This window comes from Cyprinodon tularosa, unplaced genomic scaffold (assembly GCF_016077235.1).
Source record: "Cyprinodon tularosa strain WSP-4 unplaced genomic scaffold, ASM1607723v1 ctg56, whole genome shotgun sequence".
NCBI lineage: Eukaryota > Metazoa > Chordata > Actinopteri > Cyprinodontiformes > Cyprinodontidae > Cyprinodon > Cyprinodon tularosa.
Genome location: NW_024039296.1, coordinates 1,971,098 through 1,997,832, shown reverse-complemented (window position 1 = coordinate 1,997,832; position 26,735 = coordinate 1,971,098). Strand labels below are relative to the sequence as shown.

Sequence of the window (26,735 nt, the reverse complement as noted above, 5' to 3'; positions counted from 1 at the left end):
TAATGTGCTGTTTTTTCTACAGTACTGAATATACTGACCTTACAGATTTTATAACGAATTAAACCCTTTTAAGATAACTGTAGTAAAAAACCTGTTTTAGCTTATTTAGATCATATTATTCATATAAAATAATAAAGTGTGTTTAAAGTTGAATATTAAATATGGAAGTAATACCTTAGAATTCAAGGTCCTTTAAACATGGCTTTTTAGCTGTCATGGTTGGAGTAGAAGCTACTTTACTCATATTCCCTGCATTAATATGGTCCATTTATAGTTTTCATTAATCTTAATTCCAGTGCAGAATTAAAAGGTCCTGAAAGTGTTATATGTGGCTTTTTTTAATGCCTGCAGATGAGCTCCACTGATGCAGTTGATTTAAGCTGCTCTCAATAAGAGTGCATCGATGGTAACTACATTTGTGTGAAGACGGCGCCTCACATTCATTTCTGCTTTCAAATAATCTGCCTCTTTCTCTTGACATCAGGTTACCAGTTTTCCTCTCACTTGAAGCAGTTATGTTTTATCTGCCAGGCTGAACTCAATAGACTTTGCAAAGAACTTTTGAACCCCTTACTGATTTATTCCCAGAAAAAAGTTTCCCTTGAGACATTTTTATAAATCAGGTGCATAAAATTAACACTAAAATAGCTAAATTCCCACCTTTAAAGGGTGGGCACTGTGATGATGGGTAATTTTTTCCATTCCTGGATTAGCAGCACTGATTTCTACCTTTTCTCTTTACGTTGCATCGAAGATTTTCATGCACAGCTTTTCCATTATAAATCAGCTTTAACAGTTATTGATGTGGAATCGTTAGTGTTTGTTTCGGGTTGTTTTTTCTAGTTTGTATCATTTCAGCTTTTAAAGGCAATATCATTTCTTTGATGCCTTTATAAGTTGAACTCTAAAATAAGAGATATCAACCAATCCAACTAAAAGAGAAATTCTTTAACTTTTTCTTTATAAGACAGAGCTAACATGAGTTTTTGAAAACATTCAAACTGCATTGGGTTCAAAACCTTTGCTAAACATGACAGGTCCTGCCTTGACAGGTTTGTGGGTTTCAGATGTTTAATGAGATCTTGATCTTTTTACCATCTCCAGTTGTGATATATTAAAGATGGCACCTGTTCTCTGGATAGCCCATATTCCCTGGTGGCTGTTTGGAGTCTTGGCACTGGAGATTTTCTCTGTAAATTCAATAACGGCTCCTACATGCATTAATCAATCACAGCCCACGCTGCATCTCCCCATTACTCCTCTTTTCCTCTTCTTCTGGCTCTGCTGCAATACAATTTAGTCCACTCAGCTTGCAAACCTGACAGCTCACTCACTGTATCTGTTGCCGTGTGGGTTTGTGGGGCTGCTCTGTTCCATCTTTCACCTCCATATATATTCTGACATAGCCTTTATTGCCTACCTTTCTTTATTAAAGTGACTTCAATGACTATTTTGTTGTAGGCTTTTATTAGACTAACTACTTAGCCTGCCTGAAGGGATATGCTGTATTCCAGTTGAAGCCACTCTGCATCGCCTTTTTTCCCTGCACCAAGAACCCATTTCATGATGCATATTTAATTATTAGTGATTACTAAGAAGATTTAAACACAGAGAAAGCCACTGTCCCATTACACTTCTTCAAAGGATGAACGTTAGTGTTTGCAAAAGGGGCAGAAGTCCAGAGTAAGAAAAAAAAAACTGAACAAAGATAATCACTGAGTGTAAGGTTCACACAACTGTCTTTGTTGTTCAGATTTATTTTTTCATTTTGTGCATGCGTTCCCCTGCTCAGCAATAATCAAGGCAAGATACTGACCTTTTGACAAAAACAGTTGATAAGGTAAAATGAATGCTGTAAGTGGCCCCAAAGCAAACCTGGCGGGCTCTGTCCAGTGTTGGATGGAACGACAACCAGTGATGCACCAAGCTCACTGCTTATTGACTTCTGGATAGAGTCAGCCAATTTAAATATGCTTTGACTTAGACTGAGGTATGTTTTTGGTCACTAAAACAAGCAGCAACCCCTCTAGGTAGTTTACATACCAAAGCTCGAAGGATTGGATTTATTTGTGCAGCACATCCTACAGGTGCTTATCCTACATGTCGATATCTGGGCCCAGTCAGCAACTAACACTCCCTATTATGCTCCCCAGATGGTTTCTAAATTTATTAATTTTTATTGTACTAGGGTAATTTATCAAACTGAAAGAGACTGCAGTGATATTATAATACTGTTTTTTATGGAAGGATATAGATCGTCTCTAGCAGTTCTATGGTAGTTTCTGTGTGTTAAAGTAGCCTTTATATGGATGTCAGGACTAAAAGTTTTTCATGGAATAAATTATGGATGTTTAGCTTATAAATCTGCACCTACTGCATGATTATAGTATTTAAAAGTGAACTAAGATGCATCCATGTATTAGAGGGGTGTGCCAACTTAGTGCCTAGTGACTTTTACATCATTGTCTTCCTAATCCACTGGCGTAACTTTCTGAAGGACTGGTGTGGACATGTCCCCACCAACTTTGGGCATGGAGGGGACAGTAACCACCAATAATTTCCCCTTTTTTCCCCTTTCCGCTGGTATACGTTAGCCAACACTAACTGGGGCTGGGTGCATCTGTCTGTGTTCAGAGCGTTTTCAGTCCGTTGTTGTCCTCGCTCTCCCACTGCTCTCTAGTCCCACCTCTTGAAATATCATGGGATCTGTCGCTTTGGGACATAATATTATTTGGAGTCGCTATTCACAGCATGCATAATAGCTACACGGAGGAGGAGAGAAACAGCAGCATTAAGTGAACTTTAACCGGCAGCTACTTCAATATATGTTTCAGTAAAAGTTAGGAGACTGGTTGGTTAAAAAAAATTAGAGATGCCACTGAAAAAACAGTTCATCACCCATACAGAGCTTTTTCAGCTAAAAATGGTTACAGAGTGTAGATTTATATAAGTTAAAAAAGCTGGGCTTCTCAGAGGACCATTACTGAGAGTTACAAATTAAAATTAACACATATCTGTTGTTTTCTTATTGAACAGAGAATCAGACTGCGGAGCTTCTAGATATCTTGAAAATTAGTTTCTCTTGCATTATTATATTGGTAGACAGGTTCATAAATTGTTTTTAAGCAGAGCAGAGACACAATAAGGGACAGATGCAGATTTAAAGGTGAAACTGATTTACTGGGATATGCAACATGCAATAAAATATATCTCCAAATTTACAAGAAAACATATCCAATGTTCTAATAAAATTCAACATATCTTTTTTTCTTTTGTAGTTCAGCAAGACCCAGAAATAGCTATGCCAGCCAACCCAGAGACAGACAGACTCACAGGACACAGACTTAAATTAAATTAAAATATAAGAAACCTACAAGAATTAAAGCACACTTAATAAAAATCAGTGTATTAATGATTTTTGAAATATAAGGTTCAATATATAGACTTTAGCTGTCAATGACATATGGGACTCATTTCTAAATTTGATAAGGGAAGCCATGCATGGATGGATTGGTGAATTGCAGTTGTGTCCATACTAGGGATGCATGATATATTCATGTTGGCATCGGTATCGGCTGCTATTCGTAATTTTTTCTACATTAATGTTTAGCCCTTATAATGCACTAAAGACAGGCATCTGTCTATAACTATAAATATAAGTGTATTTTTGGTTCTCTAGTGTTCTCAACAATAGGAAAGCATTCAATAAATATATGTTTGAGCTCATTTTTGAAAAATATAAACCCTATTGAAAGCATTCGGGTTTAATAGCTGTAGGTCCATCAGCCACTATCCTTAGAGCGTCCCCACCATCTTTTATCGCAAAGTTACACCCTTGTCTTAATGAACCAGTTTAAATTATTTTGTAAATTATATTTTTATTTATTCTGTCTGCAGTTTTTGTTTGTGTTAGAGAGGAAAAGCGTATCCTGGTCAGCCACTCCTTTGAGTGAAGTTCTGCTGCTTATTGTGAGTCTCTTATACTTGATTAGCTCCCTCTGCAGTCAGATGGGCAGTGTGTGCTTTACTGCAGTGGTCCATCTATTATTTCATCCCAGGGAGAGTTGCAAATTGCTCCTCATTTAAATAAATGAGGGATTCTCAAGCCTAAAGCAGTGGAAAAGGTGTAGGCTGGGGCAAGAATAACAAGTAAAAAAATGACAAGGGATGAAGAAAATTAGAAAATGAGTGGGTGGGATAAAAAGAGGGACAGTGGCAGAGATGAAGAAGTTGCAGATCCTTGAGATGTCAAAAAAAAGAGCTTCAATACTGAGAAGCTTGAAGGTTGCAGGAAGAAAATAACTTGAACATAGAAGGGGGTAGGGAGAGGAGTACTGGATGATGAGGCTGAGTGAAAGACCTGAATATGAGTTTTGGGTATTTCCCAGTTCCCATGGCAACACACTTCGTTTCGCTGCTCTAATTTCCACCCTGAGAGGAGCCATGTTCCACATTACAGCTTTCTAAACACAGAGATACATGCAAACACACAAACTTTGAAACAGACTGTGTCGCTGGTTATTATTGATAAGTGTGCATATTTTACTGTAGAATAGAAACATCTTTATTGCCCCACAGTGGAGAAATTCAAAATATAAGTACTCAGAAGGAAGATTACAGTTACACACAAGAATGAACAAAATGGAAAATATACAAATTCAATTGGTTAAGCTGTACAGAAGATAAACTAGATAAACTAATCTGAGTAAGAAAAAATATGCTGTGCAGGTAATAAGAATATCACATTTAGGCAAAAAAAAAAAAATTCCAAATGAAAAGAACAACAGCCAATTTATAGGATGATGAAACATATGTGCAATAAGCATTAATATAATAAAAACAACTACTCTAAATACAGTACACTTCTCCCTAAATAAATATTTACTCAATAACAAGAAAAATATTTACTTAGTACTCAGCCGATATTTACAGTATTTTCTACTATTTAACACAGCATGATACCTGTATGTAGTATGCTGAGTTGGAATCCAGGGGATGCATCATCCGAAAGCCATATTCGTTGGCCGATTATGTCATAGCGCAGGTCTGTTCAGATTGGAAGACTCATCGTTGTGTGGCCAACAAATGCATCCTTCTTTTTGCCCATTTTGTATCCTATGTAGCCTTGGGTATCCCGCGATTCATTGCGGATCCCGGCAAGCCGGCTGCTCCGTGATCACAGGAAAAAGGGAAATAGCGCCAAACCGTGGTGAATATTGTAAGTGCAATTTATTATACCGTAATACAAGTATGTGGATAGTTCTGTCGGAAATGTATGAAAACAGTTGTTTTAAATGGTTATTGAGTCAAATATGTGGCGGATAATGTTTGTGAAACTGGGTTTGGCTTACACTGACGCACAGATTCCATTATATCTGCAGTGGTGGACTATAAATCTGATATTCTCGATGAAGGTACTGCTACTGAAGCTCCTCAAAAATTTTATCAACACCCAGAAAAGTAGTGAGAAGTTCGGCATCCATTCTTTGCCTGTTTTGTGTGTCAACTGTCATGGTTGCTTGGCAACAGAGCGTACGGGTGATGAAAGCCGCAGAATGCTAGCCTCCCTATATTAATGGACCTCAAACGACTCACACCAGTTGTAGACCAAGACCTTAGAGGATACAGCCTCTGAAATCGAACACACCCATAGTCTGTGTTGTCTTTTAGCCCCTCCCAGTGCTTTTTAGTAAGAAAAAGATTATATCAGCTCTGTAGTGCCTTCCAAGGAGTCCATGTGCTTTCTGAGTGTCCTGACTCTTCTCTACTGTAAATTAATTTCTCACCTTGAAGTTTGTGATGATGCAGAACCTTTTGGTAGTAGTTTCCTGCTTTTGTGGTACAGGTTTTTCCCTCTTTTCATCACTTTGCAATTTGATTTAAAGTGATAGTGGCTGCCTGCTCCTCTTTTGAGAAACCTCAGCCAACACTAGAAGAACGAGTTTTTAAAACCATCTGCCCTTCTTTCATTAGAATCTGATTTCTAATTAGGTGGGTGGAAAATGCAGCTTGTATTTGACAGCTAATAAAGCATTTTGAATGATATAAAACACATTTGATTAATCTGCATCTTAATCTAAAATGAAAACTGTCAGCACCAAAGCTGAAAACACAGTATGCAGCCGTGTCTCTTCAAATAAATCATATTTGTTTTGTTGATTCAATGAATTCTACAGATGCAAATCCATTTAAAAACAGATGATTGTGATAAACAGCCCACACCTGTAGACAAGTGCTAATGTGTTCACTGCTAAGCTTGTTTTTGACATTTTATACAAAAACCCAGTTTGTAATTTATTGCAAACAGAGAGAGCTGAAAGGGCTTATGCCTTGTTGCTTTTAATTAATTATGAGCATGTAAATAATTGAACAGTTGGTGACTAGTCTGCTGTTTTAATAACTGTTCCAGGGACTTTGTTTTGGATGGTTTTATTATACCAAGGCTGCAGCTGTGAATTTGGACTCACAGACCTCATGCACAGTAAGAACTAGGCATATACACTGTTGTATACTTTACACTTGGACTACAGAAGCTTCAGTTCTGAGCCATAACCCCTTGGGATATTTGATAGTTTTAAATCTATGTAGCATAGATTTAATGTTATCAAGCATTATTTTTCTCTTTGATTAGTAAACTGTGTTAAGTTTTCTTTAAAGTCCTGTTTAAGTTCTGCAAATCTGAGTTAAAACTTTCAATTTGTCATATCTCCATACGGAGCTACACTGACAGAATAAATCCGTAAAACAAAAATATTACTGTAATTAATTGTTGGTCCTCTTATAGACAAGTGTACACAGTTAATTATCTGTTAATGTTGCTGAAAGGAAATGTTAGAGAAATTAAGCTTAAGCGAAAATTCTGGAATTCAATCTGAAACACTCTTATCAGCTTTACATGAACCACCTGTGATGTCCCTTGTTCAGCTCCAGCCAACGAACTAGGAGACGCACCCTCTTAAAAGCAAAACATCTAGCAAGATACCCTTCATTTAGCTCCTGCACTGGAAAAAAATAAATTGTATTGATTCTCATCAAGTCATTTTTTCTTAAAGTAAGTGCATTTTTTAATGAATTGAGGAGGTAAGTGTAAAACTTTGCCAATGGAATGAGACAATTTACACTTAAAATAAGAAAAAACTATTGCATTGTCTTATTTCAAAAGATATTATCTAATTATCTTATTTTAATAGTAGAAATTCTCATTCCATTGGCAAATCATCTTATTTATCCACTCAAATGAAGGGTAAATACACATAATTTAAGAAATGTTGTAAATTATTTCTATATCGTTTTTGCAGTGGGGCCTAGCTTCTCTCTCCCGCATGCAAGCAAACATTCACCCAGATCCACCCCATCACCTCCATCATTCTCAGACTATTCTCAGTCCCACTCACCCTCTGGTAGGGTTGTCACGATACTAAACTTTTCAACTCGATATCGATACTAAGGAAAATATTCGATACTCGATACCATTTTCGATACCACAAGGATAAAAACAAAGACTCCAAAATTCTACAGAAATATTTTCATTAATAAATAAAATACAATAAATAAATACAATAAATGTTGTATGCTGTGCACAATATTAAGCAAGCTTGATAAAAAACTTATAAAATTAAAATAAAGTGTTCCTTCCTTGGCTATGCTTTGCACACATAACAATGACACTAGCCAAACTGGTTAAGAAACAAAAATAATTCTCAGCAGCTGCACCTGTTACAAAAAAAAAGTCTGAAACTGAAAAGTGCACAGAATTATTCAATCACACAGTGTGCACTTGAATGACTGTTTAGGTGCCACTGGTGGTGGCACTGTATCGATACTTTGAAAAACGAGTATTGCATCCGGATACAACATTTCAGTATCAATACTTTTTTGAGTATCGATACTTTTGACAACCCTACCCTCTGGCTTATTCCACCAAAAGTGTCCAGCCCTGAGTGCCAAAGAACTTATTTCATTTATGTCTTTACCTGCTTCTGTCTCGTTGAACCCCAGTCGGCCTCTGCAGATGGTCGCTCACACTGAGCCTGGTTCTACTGGAGGTTTCTTCCTGTTAAAAGGGAGTTTTCCTCTCCACTCTCGCTGGGATGCAGTTAGTCCTCGCAATCAGTTGGTTTTCCTTATATAGAAATATTTTAAAGAATGTGATTGTGTTACCGGTATAGATTAATTTAATCCTTTTCTAATTGCAGATTTTCTCTGTTTGAGTCTTTCCAGGTTATTTTGTTATTCTCGTTATCCGGTTAAGTGGCTGATTTACAGGGAATTTAAAACTCTCTTCCAGAAATATAATAACTTTAACACTGTGCTTTTCTTTTTTTGCTGAACCATTAGAAAAAAGTGGCAAGCTGTCATTTTGTTTTGATTCATCTAAAGAAAATTTTGTTCCATCCATGCACAGATCTCTTCTATTAATTCAATGGTCCATAGTCCTCTGGTGACATCATGAGGCATAACTTTCATCTGCATAGATAATGTAACTTGTTGTTGTTTAGCATAATCTGAGTTATAGGGAGCATGTAAAGTAGGTAGTGATTAAGAGGGGCCCTAATATTGACTCTTGAGGAATCCCACATTTGATTTTTGTGGTCTCTGATGTAAAGAAACTGACTGAGACAAAAGTCCTTGTCCTTGAAGTAGGATTTAAACCAGGTAAGGGATGTACAGGAAGGGCGGACACATTTTTTGTTAGGTGCTGTAAAAGTTAGAATGATCAACATTGTCTAATCAATCCAAAAATACCAGGACTGTGGTTTTCCTTTATACAACTGTATTTACACCTTCATAAGTGCAGCGTCAGTACTTCTGTGGGTATGGAAGCATGGCTGGAAGACATCAAAATGGTTGGTGATTGTTAGGAAGATATTTACCTTTTAAAGAACTTTTTTTTTCAATAATCTTACTGAGGAAGCGGAGGTTTAAGATTTACATCCTAGATGGAGACTTTGTTGTAGTATTTTGGTCTTTGATGATCATTGTGTGATGCTGATTGTGATGACCCATATGAAATGTCATTCATTTTTAGCATATCTACTCAGCATGTTCTTCTGCCTTTGCTTTCTTTCTTTCTTTGTTTCTTTCCATTGCGAATGCATTTCCCATAATAATAAGTTTGAAAATTCTACAAAGTACAAAATAATTAGTTAAAATGTCTTTATTTCTCATCACAACAACGCCTAATATTAGAAGCAAGTGCAGCCTTTAAAAGCAGTCTCACAAAAAAAAAATCACTCTCCTAATTAGGATACAACAAAACCAATCCACAAGACATTAATTTAGCCTTCAAAGGTAATGGCTTTTACTCTGCCTGGTTAGAACAAAAAAATAAAAAGTGCTGGCTGACATTTTCATTTAGAAGATAAATAATAATAAATAAAAAGGTGAGTGGAGGTGGCATAATGAATGACTGAAAATCATGGGCGACGCTACAGTCTGATTGTCTAAATTATTCTATTTTAAATGTAGACAAATGCACCAGTCTAAGTTCTTTATGGTGGGAGCCAAACCTTTGTTCCTTTGATATACATGTTTTTATCCTTTTTTTTTTTTTTTTATTTAAAATGCCTCCTTCCCAGCCAACACCATTTTTGCTGTTATTTGTGACACAATTTTTTTATGTACTTAATTATCCCTTTAATACTCAAAGCATTTTTTTTTACACATTTTAAATGTTTTCTGCTTGTCTAACACATTTAACAGCTTTTGACCTCACATCTCAACTCCCTGCCATCTTCTTGGAATGCTAACCTACGAATGATATCACATTTTCTATGTTATCATGTATAACTGATTTCCCGGAACAATAACCTCCCTCATCCCAAACCTTTGAGTATAAATGTAAATAATGTAATGATGCTACAGTGAAAACTGCATGAAAGTCAATATCTTTACTTATTAGAACTGTCAAAATTGAATATGTTCCACATATGTTTTTTTTTTATATATTCCCTGATTTATTTTGCAATATATAAATTTTTAAACCTACAACTCAGTGTCTTCCAGTTGTATAGTAGTGGAAAAACACCCCTCTTCTACCCGCTTAAATAGATGTTTTTTCTACAACTGCTGTGAGTTCTCACAACCCATCAGAACTTATGGAGAGAAACAACTTCTGCTCTTGATCAAGATCAGATGAAAGTGCATTCTCACATTTAGGAATGCTGGCATATTTTTGTTAATTTAAAGGTCTAGATGTATCACAAAGCTTTAACTTTTGTTTTTTGGGTTTGAAACGTAGAGAGTGTGAGCCATTATTGTGATATGCAACTTAAAAAAAACATAATTATTGTATTTATCTGGATAAGCAACTGTAAATGTCACAACTATGATTGAAAGTAACGCTCCCTGTCACATTTTAACTTATTTAATATATCTAGATGAGGTTTTAATAAGGAATGCACATTCCCACAACAAGGCACCACATATCGGTAGGCATGCACCTTTCTGCATAACACCATTGTTATGTCCTCCCATATTTCCCCTTTTTGTTTTGATCATTTTAACACAAAAACAACACATTCCCACAAGTCTGTAGATATAAAGGTGATGAGTGGCTCTAACCCTTGTAGTGCTTCCTAGAACAGGTTACGGACCTCTGTCTCCATGGACACCCACGGACATAGACAGGCTAAGTGCGAAATAACTTTTTACTGTTTATTTTCTTTCTCTTAAACCCTGTATTAAGAGACGGATAGGTTGTATCATGCTTTTTTTTTAAGATAATCTAATTTTACTTTTTTCTTTTTTTTTTTTTTTTTTTTTATGTTAAACAGTTTTTATTGAGGAATCATACATGAAAATTGAAACATCAACAATACACATTTGTCCTCTTTTTTATGTGAACAAACAAAAAAAAAACGTAAAGACAATCCAAAATCAAAACCAAACAAAAGTGACATAATTAAACAAGAACATTCCCCCCCACCCCCCCTCTCTGGGACTAACATCTTATCACACAGAGAATCAAAGCAAATTCTCTTCAAATAGAGTTATTAATATATTGCTGAAGGGGTTGCCAGGTTCTGTTGAATCGCTTTAAGTTATTTGCTAACGAGAACCGTATTCTTTCCAGATCAGAGAGCCTTACCAGTTCCTCCAGCCATAATTTAACCAGTGGAACCTCTGATTTTTTCCAGAAAATCAACACTAGCTTTTTCCCTATGATAAAGGCATAAGATAATAGCTGTCGTTGGTATTTATTAAGTTGAGAAAACTGAACAGAAACTCCGAGCACAATCAGAAATGGGTCCAGCCTCAACTCGATTCTAAGCATATCTGATAAGGTTTTGAATATGCCAGACCAAAATGGGGTTAATTTTGTACACAAACAATAAGAATGAAGAAGTGTGGCTTCTTCGATATGGCATTTGTCACACAGTGGGGATGTATTAGGGAAAATTTTATGTAACTTCACCTTGCAGTAATGAAGCCTGTGCATGATTTTAAATTGAATAAGACAATGTCTAGAGTTGGCTGAACATTTGTGAATATTTTCTAGTGCAGCCTTCCAGAGTTCGTCACTTATCTCCATTCCTAATTCCTGCTCCCAGCTTGTTCTAAGGCCCCGCATGGACGGCAAGGATCTGGATAGTAACAGATTATAAATCTGGGATATTAGATGTCCTTCTCCACCACCTAGCTTAAAGAGTTCGTCAAATTCGTTAGGTAATATATTCTCTAGAGTGCGCATGTGTTTTTTGACATATGCCCTGACCTGCAGGTATCTAAAATGATTGTGTTTATGGAGACCAAATTTGCCCTGAAGTTGAGAGAAAGACGCAAAATTACCTCCAACCAGCAAGTCACCAATAGTCCTGATACCTAAATCTTTCCATTGTGTATAACCTGGGTCTAAAGTGGAGGGGACAAATGAGGGATTCTTTGCTATTGGTAATAAGGTGGATATAGAATCAATACCAAACTGGGATTTTATCTGTTTCCAAATACGTATAGTGCTGTGGATGATGCAATTATTCTTGTATGCCAATGTGTCTATGTTTGTGGGTGACAGAACAAGAGCACCAATTTCATGAGGGCTACAGTCTTCTTTTTCCATTGTGATCCAGTTAGATTGTGTAAAATTGCAGTCTAACCAAATTGTAATGATGCGAAGCGTACAAGAGTAATAGTAAAATAAAAAATTTGGGAGGGCCAGTCCACCCTCCACTTTAGCCTTGCAAAGGTGAGCTTTACTAATTCTGTGCGTTTTATAGTCCCACAAAAATGGAACAATTATAGAATCGAGTTTCTTAAAAAATTTCTTAGGTAAAAAGATGGGGATATTTTGAAACAGATAAAGTATCTGAGGGAGAAAAACCATTTTTATTGCATTGATTCTTCCCATCAGGGAAATAGGAAGAGATTTCCAAAATTGAATGTTATTTTGTAGCTTCACCACAAGGGGGGGGAAATTAGCTTCATAGAGTAAATTAAAGTCCCTAGTAATCTCTATTCCAAGATAAGTGAACTTATCCTTAGCAATTTTAAATGGCATACTTTCCAAGATCGAAGAGTCTTTGAGCTTAACTGGCAACAGTTCACTCTTAGACCAGTTGATCCTATAACCCGAAAATCTGCCAAACTGAGAAATCATGTCTAGGAGCGTTGGTATAGTACACTGAAGATTGGTTATGAACAGTAGGATATCATCTGCATATAGGGAAATTTTATTTATAGTCCCTTTAGACTTAGACTTAGACTTCTTTATTTGTCATTTTGTATGCACAGGGTGCATACAGAACGAAATTGCGTTACATACAGCTTTAGTAACGTATCCCTGTATAAGGGGATTGGCACGAATCGATTGTGCAAGGGGTTCTAGGGCTAAGGCAAAAAGTAAGGGTGAGAGCGAGCAGCCCTGTCTGGTGCCCCTATGTAATTGAAATGCAGAAGATAGTGTCTTATTAGTGACAATTCTAGCACAGGGTTTATGGTAAAGGATTTTTAACCATTTTTCAAAATGTTCCCCAAGATCATATCTTCTCAGGGTTGCAAAAAGGTAGGGCCATTCTATTTGGTCAAAGGCCTTTTCCGCGTCAAGGGAGAGAACTGCTAAATCAGAAGCTTCCTCCTTCTGAGAGTAGATCACATTATAAAGACGTCGCAAATTAGAAAAAGAGTGTCTGTTTGGTATAAAACCCGTTTGATCAGGGTGAATTAATTTATCCATTAATGGAGTTAACCTGTTAGCTAGTATTTTGGCCAGTATCTTTTGATCATAGGTTAATAGGGAAATCGGCCTGTAATTACCTACTTCCTCAGGATCCTTATCCTTTTTTGGTATTAGTATTATAGTGGCTTCTCTCATGGTCGGTGGTAGGATATTATCTGAGTTTGCTTGGGTGTACATTTTTAGCAAATAAGGTGATAAAAGGTCACTAAATTCTTTATAAAATTCCCCAGGATATCCATCAGGACCAGCCGTTTTCCCACTTTTCAGTGATTTGATAGCAACCTGAATATCTATGCATGAGAGATTTGCGTTAAGAGAGCTCTTGTCTCCTTCTGTTAAAGTTTGGAGATTGCAACTATCTAAAAACTCCTGTATAATTAAATCATCTTTCACAGCGTTGGAGGAATACAATGACTCATAGAACTGCTTAAATCTATGATTAATGTCTTTGTGTGAGATTAAAATTTCCCCATTTTCTGATTTAATTTTGTTAATTGTACGGTCACTTTCCATTTTCCTTAATTGTCTAGCCAATAATTTATTAGGTTTCTCCCCAAATTCGAAATATTTCTGTTGAGTAAAAATGAAGGCTCTAGTAATGTGGTCTGACAATAATTGGTTATATTTGTACCTCAGTGAAAGAATTTTTTTATGGGTTTCTGTGGAAGGGTGTGTAGCATTATCCTTGTCCAGACGCTTAATTTGTTGCTCTAAATCCACTAACTCTGCACGATTCCTTTTCCTCTTTGCTGCTCGAAAAGATATAATACCTCCCCTTAAATAGGCTTTCATAGTTTCCCACAATATTGAAGGGGATGTTCCCGGAAGGTCATTCATTTCAAAGAAAAATATAATCTGCTCTTTGACAAACTTACAGAAATCTGGTTCTTTCAATAATTGTGGGTCTAATTTCCATATTCTTTCGGTTTGGTTCAAATGATCTAAATGTAAATCTAGCGAAAGGGGGGCGTGATCTGAAATTGATATATTGTGATATTTTACTTCGCTAGTATAGGGCAGTAACTTTGCATCCATCAATAAATAATCAATTCGTGTGTACACATTATGAACATTTGAGTGGAATGAATAGGCTCTCTCTTGTGGGTTGAAAATCCTCCAGCTATCAAACAAATTAGAGTTATTTAAGTATTCCTTAAGGAAAGTACTAGCGTTAGAGGCCGGAGCTCTACGTGTTGACGAGCGGTCTAGGTATGGATCTAAAACAAGGTTTAGGTCCCCTCCGATAATCAGATTAGTCTGCGAGATGTTAGGTATTTGGGCTAAAACGTGTTTGTAAAAAAGTGGAGAGTCTCTGTTGGGGCCATAGATATTAACCAGAGTTATAGGAGCAGAGTACAGTTTTCCAACTAATATTAAATATCTGCCCTCCCTGTCAGATATGGTTGACTCAAGGGTGAAAGGTGTACCTTTTTTGAATAATATTGCCACACCTCTAGCCCTCACTGCACAAGTAGAGTGATAAGCCTGCCCTGTCCATCTACATCTCAGTTTTATGTGCTCATTTTTATTAAGGTGGGTTTCCTGAAGGAAAATTACATCACTGGACAATGTCTTTAGGTGTGCTAATACCTTACCCCTCTTAACAGGATTATTCAACCCTTTAACATTCCATGTGACCAAGGTAACTTGTCCGCCCTTCTTTGTCTGTGTTGTATTAACCTGCATAACTCAGATTAGAATGAAAAGGAATATAGAGGTCCTCATAAGTGTGAGAGAAATACCATACCATACCATACCAACTTTATTTATGAAGCACTTTATACACCGAACAGGACCAAAGTGCTGTACACAATCATAAAATACAATAAAATTATAAAATAGAGAAAAAAACGAGTGTAAAATACATATTAGTATACAAAAAGAATAAAACAAAGTAAAACGTCTCAAATTGTGTCAAAAGCCAAGGAAAAAAGAAGAGTCTTAAGAAGGGACTTAAAAGCAGTAAGAGAAGAGGCCTGTCTTATGCTCAGAGGCAGATCGTTCCACAGCTTAGGAGCTGCCACAGAAAAAGCACGGTCTCCTCTGAGCTTGCATTTCGTCTTTGGGACCCTCAGAAGCAACTGATCAGCTGACCTGAGGGAACGGGAGGGTGTATAAGAATGTAACAGCTCAGACAGATAAGAAGGAGCAAGGCCATTAAGAATTTTAAAAACAAATAAAAGAATTTTAAAATTAATCCTAAAATGTACTGGCAGCCAGTGTAAGGAAGCTAAAACAGGGGAAATGTGGTCGAATTTTTGTGTACCTGTTAAAAGACGTGCAGCAGCATTTTGAACCCTCTGAAGATGAGAAATATACAAGTCGCTGACCCCTGTATAAAGTGAGTTACAGTAATCCAGCCGTGTCGTCACAAATGCATGGATCACTGTTTCGAAATGCTGTCTGGAAAGAATGGGTTTTACTTTTGCTAGCTGCCTTAAGTGGAAAAAGCTGGACTTTATAACGGCTCTGATGTGCGCTTCCATTTTAAGACCAGCATCCATCTTAACCCCTAAATTTGTAATAACCGGCTTAACGTACTGAGCCAAGGAGCCAAGACTGGTCACAGAATCAGCAGTGGATCTGCCAAAGATCATTACGTCCGTCTTGTCCTCATTGAGTTTTAAAAAATTTAGGGCCACCCAGGCCTTCACATCTTCAAGACATAAAAACAGAGACCGAAGAGAGGTGGAGTATATATTCTTTAGCGGTAAATATATCTGTGTGTCATCTGCATAGCAGTGAAAGGCAATCCCATGTTTTCTAAAAATAGAGCCGAGCGGAAGAAGGTAAAGTGAGAAAAGGAGCGGGCCTAGAACTGAGCCCTGTGGGACACCACACGACAGTGGAGCAGAGGGGGACCTATGGCCATCAAGACAGACACAAAAAGTACGTTCAGCCAAATATGATCTAAACCAATCTAGAGCTATGTGACCGACGCCCACCCACTGTTCCAGACGGGAAAGTAAAATGACATGATCAACTGTGTCAAAAGCAGATGATAAATCCAACAGCACCAAAACAGCAACGTCACCTGAATCAGTTGCTAAAAGTATATCATTAAAAACTTTTAAAAGGGCTGACTCTGTGCTATGAAATGGTTTAAAACCAGACTGAAAAACCTCTAATACATTATGTCCATTAAGATAGGCCATTAACTGATTACAGACTACCTTCTCAAGAATTTTTGAAATAAAAGGCAATTTAGAGATAGGTCGATAATTTGCCAGAACAGTAGGATCCAAAGCTGGTTTCTTAAGTAGAGGCTGCAGAACTGCATGCTTCAGAGCGTTAGGAACAATGCCTGAGGACAAGCTACTATTTACAAGAGCAAGGACAGAAGGACCTATAGCAGAGAAAGCTTCTTTAAATAATTGGGGCGAAATAACATCATCTGGAGAACCAGTTGGCCTTAAGTGATTAACCACCTCCTGCAATAATTGCAAGTTCACACATTCAAAGCTGTGGAAAACACCAGAACAAGGCACCACAACTGAAGGATCATAAGAAGAGGGGATAATCTGGGCCCTAATAGAAGCAACTTTCTCATCAAAAAAGTGTAAGAAGTTTTCACATGCAGCAGGTGAGGTCTCCATAAAGCCACTATGTGAATCATTTAGAACAGAGTTAATAATTTTAAATAGGATAGCAGGATTCTGACTATTTGATACAATCAAACCCGACAGGTATTTTCTTTGGCTGCCTTTTGCAATCCTTTGATAACGGCGCCAACATTCCTTTAATGTTTGGAGAGACACCTGTAATTTGTCCTTTCTCCATTTGCGTTCTGCTCTGCGGCAGTCTCTCCTGGCAGCCCGAGTGACCTCATTTAACCAGGGTTCATGCTTGGATTTTGGAAATCTAATTTTTAGAGGTGCCACCAAATCCAAGGCTGCTTTACTGGTAGAATAAAACCAGTTGCTGAGTTCCTCAGTGTTATTTCCCACATCCTCTGGAATAGTACAGTTCTGATTAAAAACAGAAGAAAACTGACCAGCAGTAGTAGGGTTAAAAACACGACAGAGCCGAGCTGCAGCTCGAGTTTGAGCTTTTCCATGGGACAGCGTTGTCTCAAACAAAACAGGCATATGGTCAGAAAAGAATGAGTCACCAATTTCTAAGTTAAAGACTGAGAGACCATAAGATAAAACCAAATCAAGAGTGTGACCATGTTCATGAGTAGCACCAGTCACAGACTGCACAAAATTAAAAGAATCAATAACATTAAGAAATGACTGAGCCATAGGTGAAGTCGGACAGCAGACACGAATATTAAAATCACCAACAATGAGAACTCGGTCATATTTTGGCATGATATCGGCCAAGAAATCAGAAAAGTCATTTATAAAATTTTTGTTATACTTTGGTGGCCGATAGACTGCAGCACACAACACAGTGTGAGAGCTGCCAAGTTCAAATAGGCTCAGCTCAAAGCTACTAAACGAGGGTACGGGCAACTGCTTGCAAGTAAAACTACTTTTAAAAACAGTCACTATTCCTCCACCAGAGCCCGACATCCTTGGAGAATTAAAATAGCTGCAGTTCCCTGGGACAAGTTCATTAAAAATGCTGGAATCACCCAAGCCACGTGTCCATGATTCTGTTATAAATAAAAAATCTAATCCTTGAGAGGAAAAGAAATCCCTAATTACGAAAGTTTTATTTGCCAGCGACCTGGCATTTACCAAACCGATCCTGACAGAAATCGGCGGATCCACGTCATCAGCTGCCGTCCGGGACTCCCGGCAGAGAGGGCGCAGGTTGCTAGGATTCACCCTGCGTCTACAGGGCCGAGAAGCGCAGGGACCACGGGACTGGAACGCTCCATCCCGGCCTCCACCGACAGGAACCAGACAGGAATCCACGGGATCCAACACACGCAATGGACAGGAAAGGCGAGGCACCAGACCACACATCGCGGAGGCAGAGAAACCACGCCGCAGGGCAGCCTTCAATCGCACCAGCCGACCGCTGCGCCTTCCACGGCGGCGCGCCCGCTTCCAACAGAAAGGCAAAATCCAGAAACGACACAGGTGAGCTGGAATGCCCAACGGCCGGGTCGAAGTTTTTTCTGCATTATACGTCCTCAGTAACGTGTTTCCAGCTGAGGCACCAATGTCCAGCAATGTTTGGCGATCATACACAATTAGAGAGTTTACACTTGTAATAAAATTAAAACCTGACAGGAGACAGAAACAAAACAGGAGGAGAGTCAGACGGCAAGCCTCAAACACTGGCGCCATCTTGCTCTGCTTGTTGATTATATATCATATACAAGTCCCAGCCCATCCCTAACAAAACACTTACTGTCTTGCCTATACTAAGAAGAACCTGCGAAGTAAGGCGCGACCCCTCTGAGGAAGTTAAAAAGAAAAAAATAAACAAAAAACATAACTTAAGAGTAACACTCACACAAAGAAGACACATCTACTCTACTAACAACTTCCCTTTTTACTAACTCCTAACTAGAAGTAAAAAAGAGGCTCTGCAGTAATATAAAATTTAAGCATCAAACTAACATCTGAACGGTTGAAAAGAAATGGTATGAAAAATAAGCTGCCTATTTATAAATATCAGCCCATTTCAATTATCAACAAAACTTAAGACAGGTAATCATGTTACCAAGATGAAGATTCTAAACATTATTTAAACTTTATATAAAATTAGCTGGATAAACATCCCAGGACAGTCCAACACTGAATACTACCAGAATCCAGCCACTCCGCGTCTGCATCAGTTGTCCGCCGCGGGGACGCCCGCACCGCCCCCACCGGCACCAAAGTGGAGTTCCGCGAACTTCTGGGCTTCCTTCGCGTCTGTGAACATTGTTTCTGTTCCTCTGTAAGTCACTTTCAGTTTTGCAGGATATAAAAGACCATACCGAACTCCCGGCTTGTCCCGAAGAAGTGCTCTGGCACCGTTAAATGCAGCTCTGCGTTGCGCAATCTCGGGTGTGAAGTCGGGGAAGATGCGGATCTTCTGCCCGCGGTAGGTGAGGTCCCTCAGAGTCGCGGCCTTCCGGAGGATCATTGTAACGTCGCGGTAGTAATGGAGTCTCACCACCAACGTCCGAGGAGGTCCCGTGTCGTCTGGACGCCTTCTTAGAGCTCTATGAGCGCGATCCACCAGTGGTAAGTCATCCAGAGTCAGTACATCCTTTAGGAGCTGCGAAGCGAATCCGTTCAGTTCTGCGCCTTTCTCTGCTCCTTCTCTTAACATTGCAATCCGTATATTTTGTCGTCTGGTCCTTCCTTCAAGATCCATGTATTTCTCTGTTAGCTGGTTCGTTTCTGCACGTAGACGTTTTATCTCCGACTCTAGCGTGGTTATGGCGTCTGCTGACTGTGTGGCCGCTCGTTCTAGATCAGCAATGGATGTGCCATGTTGGTCGCTCGACGTTTTCAGGACGTGAATAGCATTTTGAGTCTCGGTCTTGAGGGCGAGGAGTTCTCCTCTGATAGTGGCGGACACCTCCTCGATGCGGGTGTCTATTGTTTGACAAATTTCAAACTTGGTGGTTTGTAGTTCTGTGCGGAGGGAGTTTATATAGCATCCAGAATGGTAGCATTAGCCATCGGATAGCTAGCTTCAGGCGAGTCCGGGGTGGCTGAGCCCGGTTCTTTCGCTTTCTTGTCCTTGTTGGAGGTCTGCATCCTCAAACTTGCTTTCCTCATGTCCTGGTGCAGTTAAATGAAGTCTAGAGTTGTCTTACTCCTATAGTACTGTTGTCCAAATGTCAATTTAGTACTAAAAATATGTCTAATTTGCAGGAGCTCCAAGGAAACGCTGCCTACTCCTCCATTGCTCACTAGCGCCCCCCCCCCCCCTAATTTTACTTTTAATAACCATGATTAATTTGGCGTAATTGACTGTTAAACTGTTCCTTTTCTTTTTGAAGAAAAGAAATTGGTCAACATTATGACATATTCATTAAGAACGGACTAATTACTCCAGAATAATCTCACAAACTGACCTTGTAGCTTGTAGGTCCTATATAAGTCAAAATGATGGGTGAGGCAAATGCATCCTATCACAAACTTTAGAGGAGAATGATAGATGAGTTTGGCTTAAGAGAACAACGTTTCTCTGACCGTATTGTGTGGAGTTTGTTGGAGAGTGGATTTGTGTTTTGGGATAATTTTTCAGGAGCTGTACTTGACTCTTCAGTAACAGGCAAAAGGACTCTCAATACTTCAGCATACCAAGAGGTTTTGTTCAACTTTATTCTAGGGTTCTCAGTAGTGTATTTCACCAGCGCGGGCCACCACGCTGAAATTTTTTTCCACTATGCTCACAAAAACTAAGTGTAGTGGCCCAGAATTCAGCTTAACTATATTAATATTCCTCCTTCAGGTTTCTGTCAAGCACATTTCAGCACAGCTGCTGGTTACTCTGAAAGCTGTCAACATAACAATGAATTTGGGCCAATACATTTAATTTCAATGAGCATAACGGCAGCAGATACAGTATTTTCACATCACGTCCTCCTTATTTGTCCATATATATGTAAGAAAAGCACAAAATGAACTTAAATTAAAGGAAGCAGGATTTTGCTCAGTTTTTTCTGAAGACTCCTATCCAAGAGTCTTTTTCAATTTTGTCAGCAATCTATTGTTAGAGCACTGATTTGTTTAAGCATCATGGAGGTCCATCCTCCTAAGCACATTCCAAGTCAGAAGCAAATCAATTCAGATCAAATCAATTCAGATGCATGTGTACAGCTGAATCTTGCCCAGAGTTACTGGCTCTCCTATGGTGTGCCATGCGTTTGTGTAGTTGTTAGGTTTCTCCAATATAGGAGGCTGTAGAGTCTCGCTGCAATGGATCTCATAATCAGTGTGACTCAGCTTAGGTTTGTGTTCTGTCTTAAGTTTTGAAATTCACCAGTATGTCATCTTTAGAGAATATCCTTCTGAGCTTCTCAGAAACTCCTGACACATAAAGAGTTACAATGTTTTTTGCATCTCTCTGTTTTCTGCTCCCTCTTAGATGCAGTGTTGTTCTTCCTGTTTTTTTTTTCTTTTGTCTGACTTTACTAATGCCCAGTTGGGATAACCAAACACTTAAAGGGATTTCCTAAAATGTGAGTGTTCTTTTTATTTCTCCTCTGTACTTGGGGGTATATATATTATCAGCCCTACAACTCAGACTTCTGATAACAGAAAATTTGTGTTCCAGTGAGTGATATGACTCGGATCTAGGTATGACTCTGTATGTTTAGGTTTCCATTAAACCTATGAATAGGATATTACTAGTTAAAATGCAAGTTTAGGCAGGTGAGTTAATAATTTTGGCAATATAGTGCATGCAATCAGGGGGGGTGCAAATGTAGGGAGGGTTTGCTGGGTTGAGAAAACCAAGCAGGAGACTAGAGGTCTTGAGATTTACTACCACTGCAGGGCCGGCAGAGTCCATGGGGAGCTGATGTGATTGCAGTGATTTGGTTTTGGGTTGCAGTGTGGTTAATGGAGTAGTGGCGATTAGATTAACAGAGACTGCTGGGCAATTAAGTGTTTCTAATTGAACTAGTGGGACGTCCATGTGTGTTTTTCTGTGTTTGTGTCTTTAGGTATTGTATGGAGTAGATGGGCCATGATTCTGCCAGGTTTTATTGCTGTTGAGGGTACTTCATGCTTACAAGCCCATGGAATCATTGCCTCATAAATTGTATGCACACAGAACAGCTGTCTTTACTGTGTGAGAGCCTCATGTTCATTCATGCAGCTCAAAGCTGCAGCACTGCCATTGCTTCATGGCAGCAATTTAAGTTAATGGCAGGTGATAAAAAGCAATCCAAGAGATAAACAGTCATTATAGTACATGCTGGTAAAACCAGTTTGATGGTCACCAACACACAGGTGCATGCACTTGTGTTGAATACGCAGAGTGTGCATAGGTATAACTGTGTCCCAATTTGATATTTTAATAACTTACTAACAGCAATAGCGCTTCCAAAAGCAATTAGAGAGATTAAAAACAGAAAGACTGCCCCCTGGGTCTGCCTTCTAAAATAAAACTGGGTTTTTCCTGTTTGGAATATACAGTAATAGGGATAAACCACAAGCAGTACAATAATGACCCAGGAGTACAAGATTAAACATTGGTGAAGTGCAAAATGGAAAAAATGAACATTAAAATATGACTGAGCAGCAATTAAAAGAACTGAAATTAACATTTTGGTGTTAATTTAGAAAAATGGGTAGAGAATAGAGATAAATACTTTGCGCCTGATCTTCAGAAGGTGTGTTTTTGTGCAGAGCAGATCTTCAAGGAAGGTGAAAAGTAACTGGAGTTTGCAGCTCTGTGGAGACTGTGTGCAAACTATTTTTTGCATGACGATTCACAACAATTCATCAGTGGAGGATATGCAAATGTGAATATTTACCACTTACATGTGATTTTTCAGAATCTATTATGAAACTACAGTCACAGTTCTTGTGTCTTTTTTAGTACTGAAATTCTAGTGAAAACGCACATGCAAACATTTCTGCAGTTATTTTGGCCACAAAGAAAGTATTGGATCCAGCAGAAGGAAGTAAATATCTCTTCCTCCTTTACAAATTTTTGAAGATTAGACCCTACTTTTTAAGAGTTCAAAACAAATGAAAATTTAATGAATAAATGAGTAAATTATTACGTTATTTCGGTTTAAAACCAAAAAGTAAAAGAAATATTTTTTACAAAAGAATCCATCACACAACAACTGAAAAGGGAATAGGCTTAAGCCCCAAGGCTTATTTTTGCCGATCCTGTAACTTCATAACAATAATTCACAATAAAACATTGGTACTAATACATAATTACAAAACACATAACTTCAAATTTCATTGTAACCTTTTATAATTTTAGATTGTAAAGTCCTCTTGAAAACTAACATAGAGTTACACATCTTTGTTTTGCTATTTAGTCCATTCCATAATTTTGCACCCAAAACTGTACTTGAGATTAGTTCTGGATTTTTAAGTTTCAAACATTACTAACCCCCTTAATTTATAAATCCCCTGCCTTAGCTTAAACATTTTTTGAATACAAACAGGGAGTGTCTTATTTACCCCTCGTAATATAATTTCCAATGTTTTTAAATATGCGATGTCTCTTTTCTGCAGTTTAATTATTGGATCTAAATTAGTTTTATATAAATTTCCCCAGTTTTTATTCAATAAATCTCTAGTTTTGTAAAGAATAGATATAGACTTGGATAATTTCTGTATTACATATTTTATGTGAGGCTTCCAACAAACTTTATCATCTATTACTACTCCTAAAAAAATAGTTTCATACACTCTTTCAATTTCAACGTTGTTTTAATTCAGTTTTACCTCCGGGTTAGTCCTTTTATCACCAAATAACAAAAATTTAGTTTTACTTTCATTTAACGATAGCTTATTTAAAGCAAACCATTTAACTTCATCAGTTCTATTTCTACAGTTACTAACAACTCCTTTAAGTTCCCTGCAGAACAAAATAAATTAGTGTCATCTGCAAACATAACATATTTTAATGTATCACTTGCTGTACAAATATCATTTATATAGAGTAAAAATATCGTTGGTCCCAACACTGAGCCCTGTGTAACTCCGCAGAGTACATGTTTAAGATGAGATATAATATAATCAATGCTCACATTTTCTAGCCCATTATTTAAGTAACTTCTTAACCAAACTTGTGTTATACCTCTTATACCATACCGTTCATATTTCTGTAGAAGAGTGATTGATCGTATCAAATGCTTTAAGCAAATCAATAAACACACCTACTCCAAACTGCTTATTATCTACAACTGTTACAGAGCTTTCTACAAATTCCATCACTGCTAATGATTTATGATCACCTTATTCAATACACTCCAGAACCTTCTTGCGGCAAGACAGCATTGATACCCACTGCACAATTGAGCAGCCCACATTTAAAAACACTTTCATATAAATTAATATTTTTCTGTTTAAATATTGCTAAATAAATATCCTTTAACATGAATTTCTCTATCGCGTGTGAAGTTATGAACCTTTAATGAACAAAGAGTCATGTCACCAATTTCTCATTTTGTTATGCACAAATTGATGCTGTAGAGAAGGGAAGGATGTATGTACTGTCTAATTTCTTATGTTAAACCTAAATGTTACAGGCTTCCTAGTAGTTAAAAGTTACACATTGTTTCTTAAAAAGTGTTTTTTAATAATTCTGTTCCTTCGCTCTTTGAGGGATTATTAAGATTAAGTGCATAAATAAATAGTGCATAGATTTCTAAATTGATCTGTGGTTTTGGATTTTGCTTTGACTTGAAAAAAAACATGAGACTAAACTATTTTAAAGTGACAGATGTTGGATAGAATCTTTATATACTCCTGATATGTTTGCACATTCCATTCACTTCACATCCGACACAATATCAACATTAGTTCAACATCAGAAATCGGAAGTTCCTTATTGATCAATACATTATATTGATTTGGAACCTCATCTGATATTTTAGAAAGGAAAAGGCCTCATTTGTTGTTGAATTTTTGATTTTTTCTTTCCACCTAACAAACGTATGCTAATCTGTGTTCATTTATCATCTACACCTCCCCCCAAAATACTTGAAAGTTGTGGGTATGGGTAGTTTCTCAAGGTTCTGTACTGTCACTCTAGGTCTAAACATTCTCCATAAACTAAATGCAAAGTAGTAGGAAAGTTTCAAAATACCATAATGAATTAGGTGGTGCAATAAAAGGCAACTTTCAAGCAAAGAGAGGAAGAGTAATTGCATTCATTTAAAATGTACAGATCAGCATGAACTGTCCTTGTTTTTCCTGTTTTGCAGTCCTTGCAGCTGATTCGCCAGGAGATGGTGGTGTCACAGAAGAAGCTTGGAGAGTTTTGTGAGGCTCTTAAGCAGTATCTGAAGAATGTCTCTGCTCAGAGAGACTGCTTTCAGTAAGTCTCATTAATGTTTCACATTTTTACAACTGTTGTGCTGCACAGAGAGAGCTGCTGTAACCCTGTTTAAATAATTAATGTGCTCCATTTTAAGAGTCAAAACCTCAAGCTAGTCCTCACTTTACATAGTAAGATCTCACATATTTCCTCCATAGGTGTGTGGTTGCTTAATTTTTAGTAGTACTCTGCATTCACGTACATACACCAAGACTTCAAGGTAGATTTACGTTTCAGCTGTAAATCCCTGGATGTTGAAATCATTTGAAAATAATGTTCAATGCATACAGTAAAATAGCTTCTATATGGTCTGAAATAAGGATTCTGTAACTACCGGTATTAGAAAACTTTTGCATCTCCCACTCAGATACAGCTCAAGAATACTGGGAAACACTAATATCCAGAGAGATTTCCCCAAACCCCAGACGTAATATGCTGCATGAATTACCAAGAGTCTTATTCAGTTCTTGCCCTTGGTAAAATGTTAGAGCTTCTGGGTTTGCGATAAAAAATGTTATATTACATATTCAGCCATCATCCCTCTACCCAAGTTAAAAGGTAGAGGGACTGCAGAAGAAACACATGGAAGCCGTTTGTGTTTTGATTACTACAAAAACACTGAAAGATTAAATGAACAGGAGTATATTCTAAGATTAATAAGCTCCAACCATTTTTTTTAAAACACAAGCTCCTTTCATCTTGTATGAAAGAAGAAAACAGTTAGACTATGTTTATAATGTGGCAGCTTGGTTTTAAGGTTTTGTTTTTATGTTTAACTTGAAATCAGAAGAATGAGCATTTAAAATGAAACTCTAATAACTGGTTTGAGAGAGGACACAACTGTATCAGAGTTTTTCATTTCCATTCATTTGTTATGAAAGTTCTTAAAGGGATATCTTTTGAAGGAGGACAATACAAAGATGGCACTAGTAAACCAAACCAATGTAAATGATCATTGAGCTGTTAATTTTTAAACTACTTCCACTGTTGGTTCTTTGAGAGCAGTGGCTGACTTCAATGTCTAAGCTCAAAAAAAATATATGATCTGATTCTACCAGTTTTGTACATCTAAATACCCCCATCTTTTCTTTGCGTGGAATTTTTCAGGCTCAGTTCAGCTAGGCTGATGGATAGCCTCAATGCACATTGATTCAAATCTTCTTAAGGTTAATGGTCTGGGGTATGGTTGAATACATATACTTTGAATATACCTTATCATAGCTTTGGAATTATGTCTGGGAAGGTGACATTTACCCCAATCTCTAGCCCTTTGCAGCCTCTTAAATGTTTTCCTTTTTCCTTAACGCTATCTATCATTACCTCTGACCAGCTTTCTTGAAGGTACGGTGGAAAATATTCCCACACGATGATGTAGAGGTATTATGTCTTCAGCCATGTTATTTTTCCACCATATCGCTTTCTTTTTGTTTTGTTTTGTATTCCTTGGGCTGATAGTTAACCCTTTACAGTTCAAAATACAGTTTTTGGCAGCTTGTGCACCTCTTGCAAATGGAGTCCTCCCCGTCCCTCAGTGAGGTCTAGAAGCAAAACATTTCTTTCCAGCCAATCAAAAAATATATTACTACATGGCAGTAAATTTAACAAATCAGATAAGAGCTTGAATGCAACAAACTCTGGTATGTTA

The 26,735-nt window shown here is 37.7% G+C and overlaps 1 protein-coding gene across 2 annotated transcripts in view; it reads left to right on the top strand.

The window, feature by feature from the left end:
* The window catches only part of necab2 (N-terminal EF-hand calcium binding protein 2), a 173,261-nt gene that overhangs the window by 135,706 nt on the left and 10,820 nt on the right, over window positions 1–26,735 (top strand). For both annotated transcript variants that reach the window (XM_038305591.1, XM_038305590.1), the window contains one exon: window positions 24,978–25,090. In XM_038305591.1, the coding sequence (XP_038161519.1) occupies window positions 24,978–25,090 (113 nt within the window). The remainder of the gene's footprint in view (window positions 1–24,977; window positions 25,091–26,735) is intronic.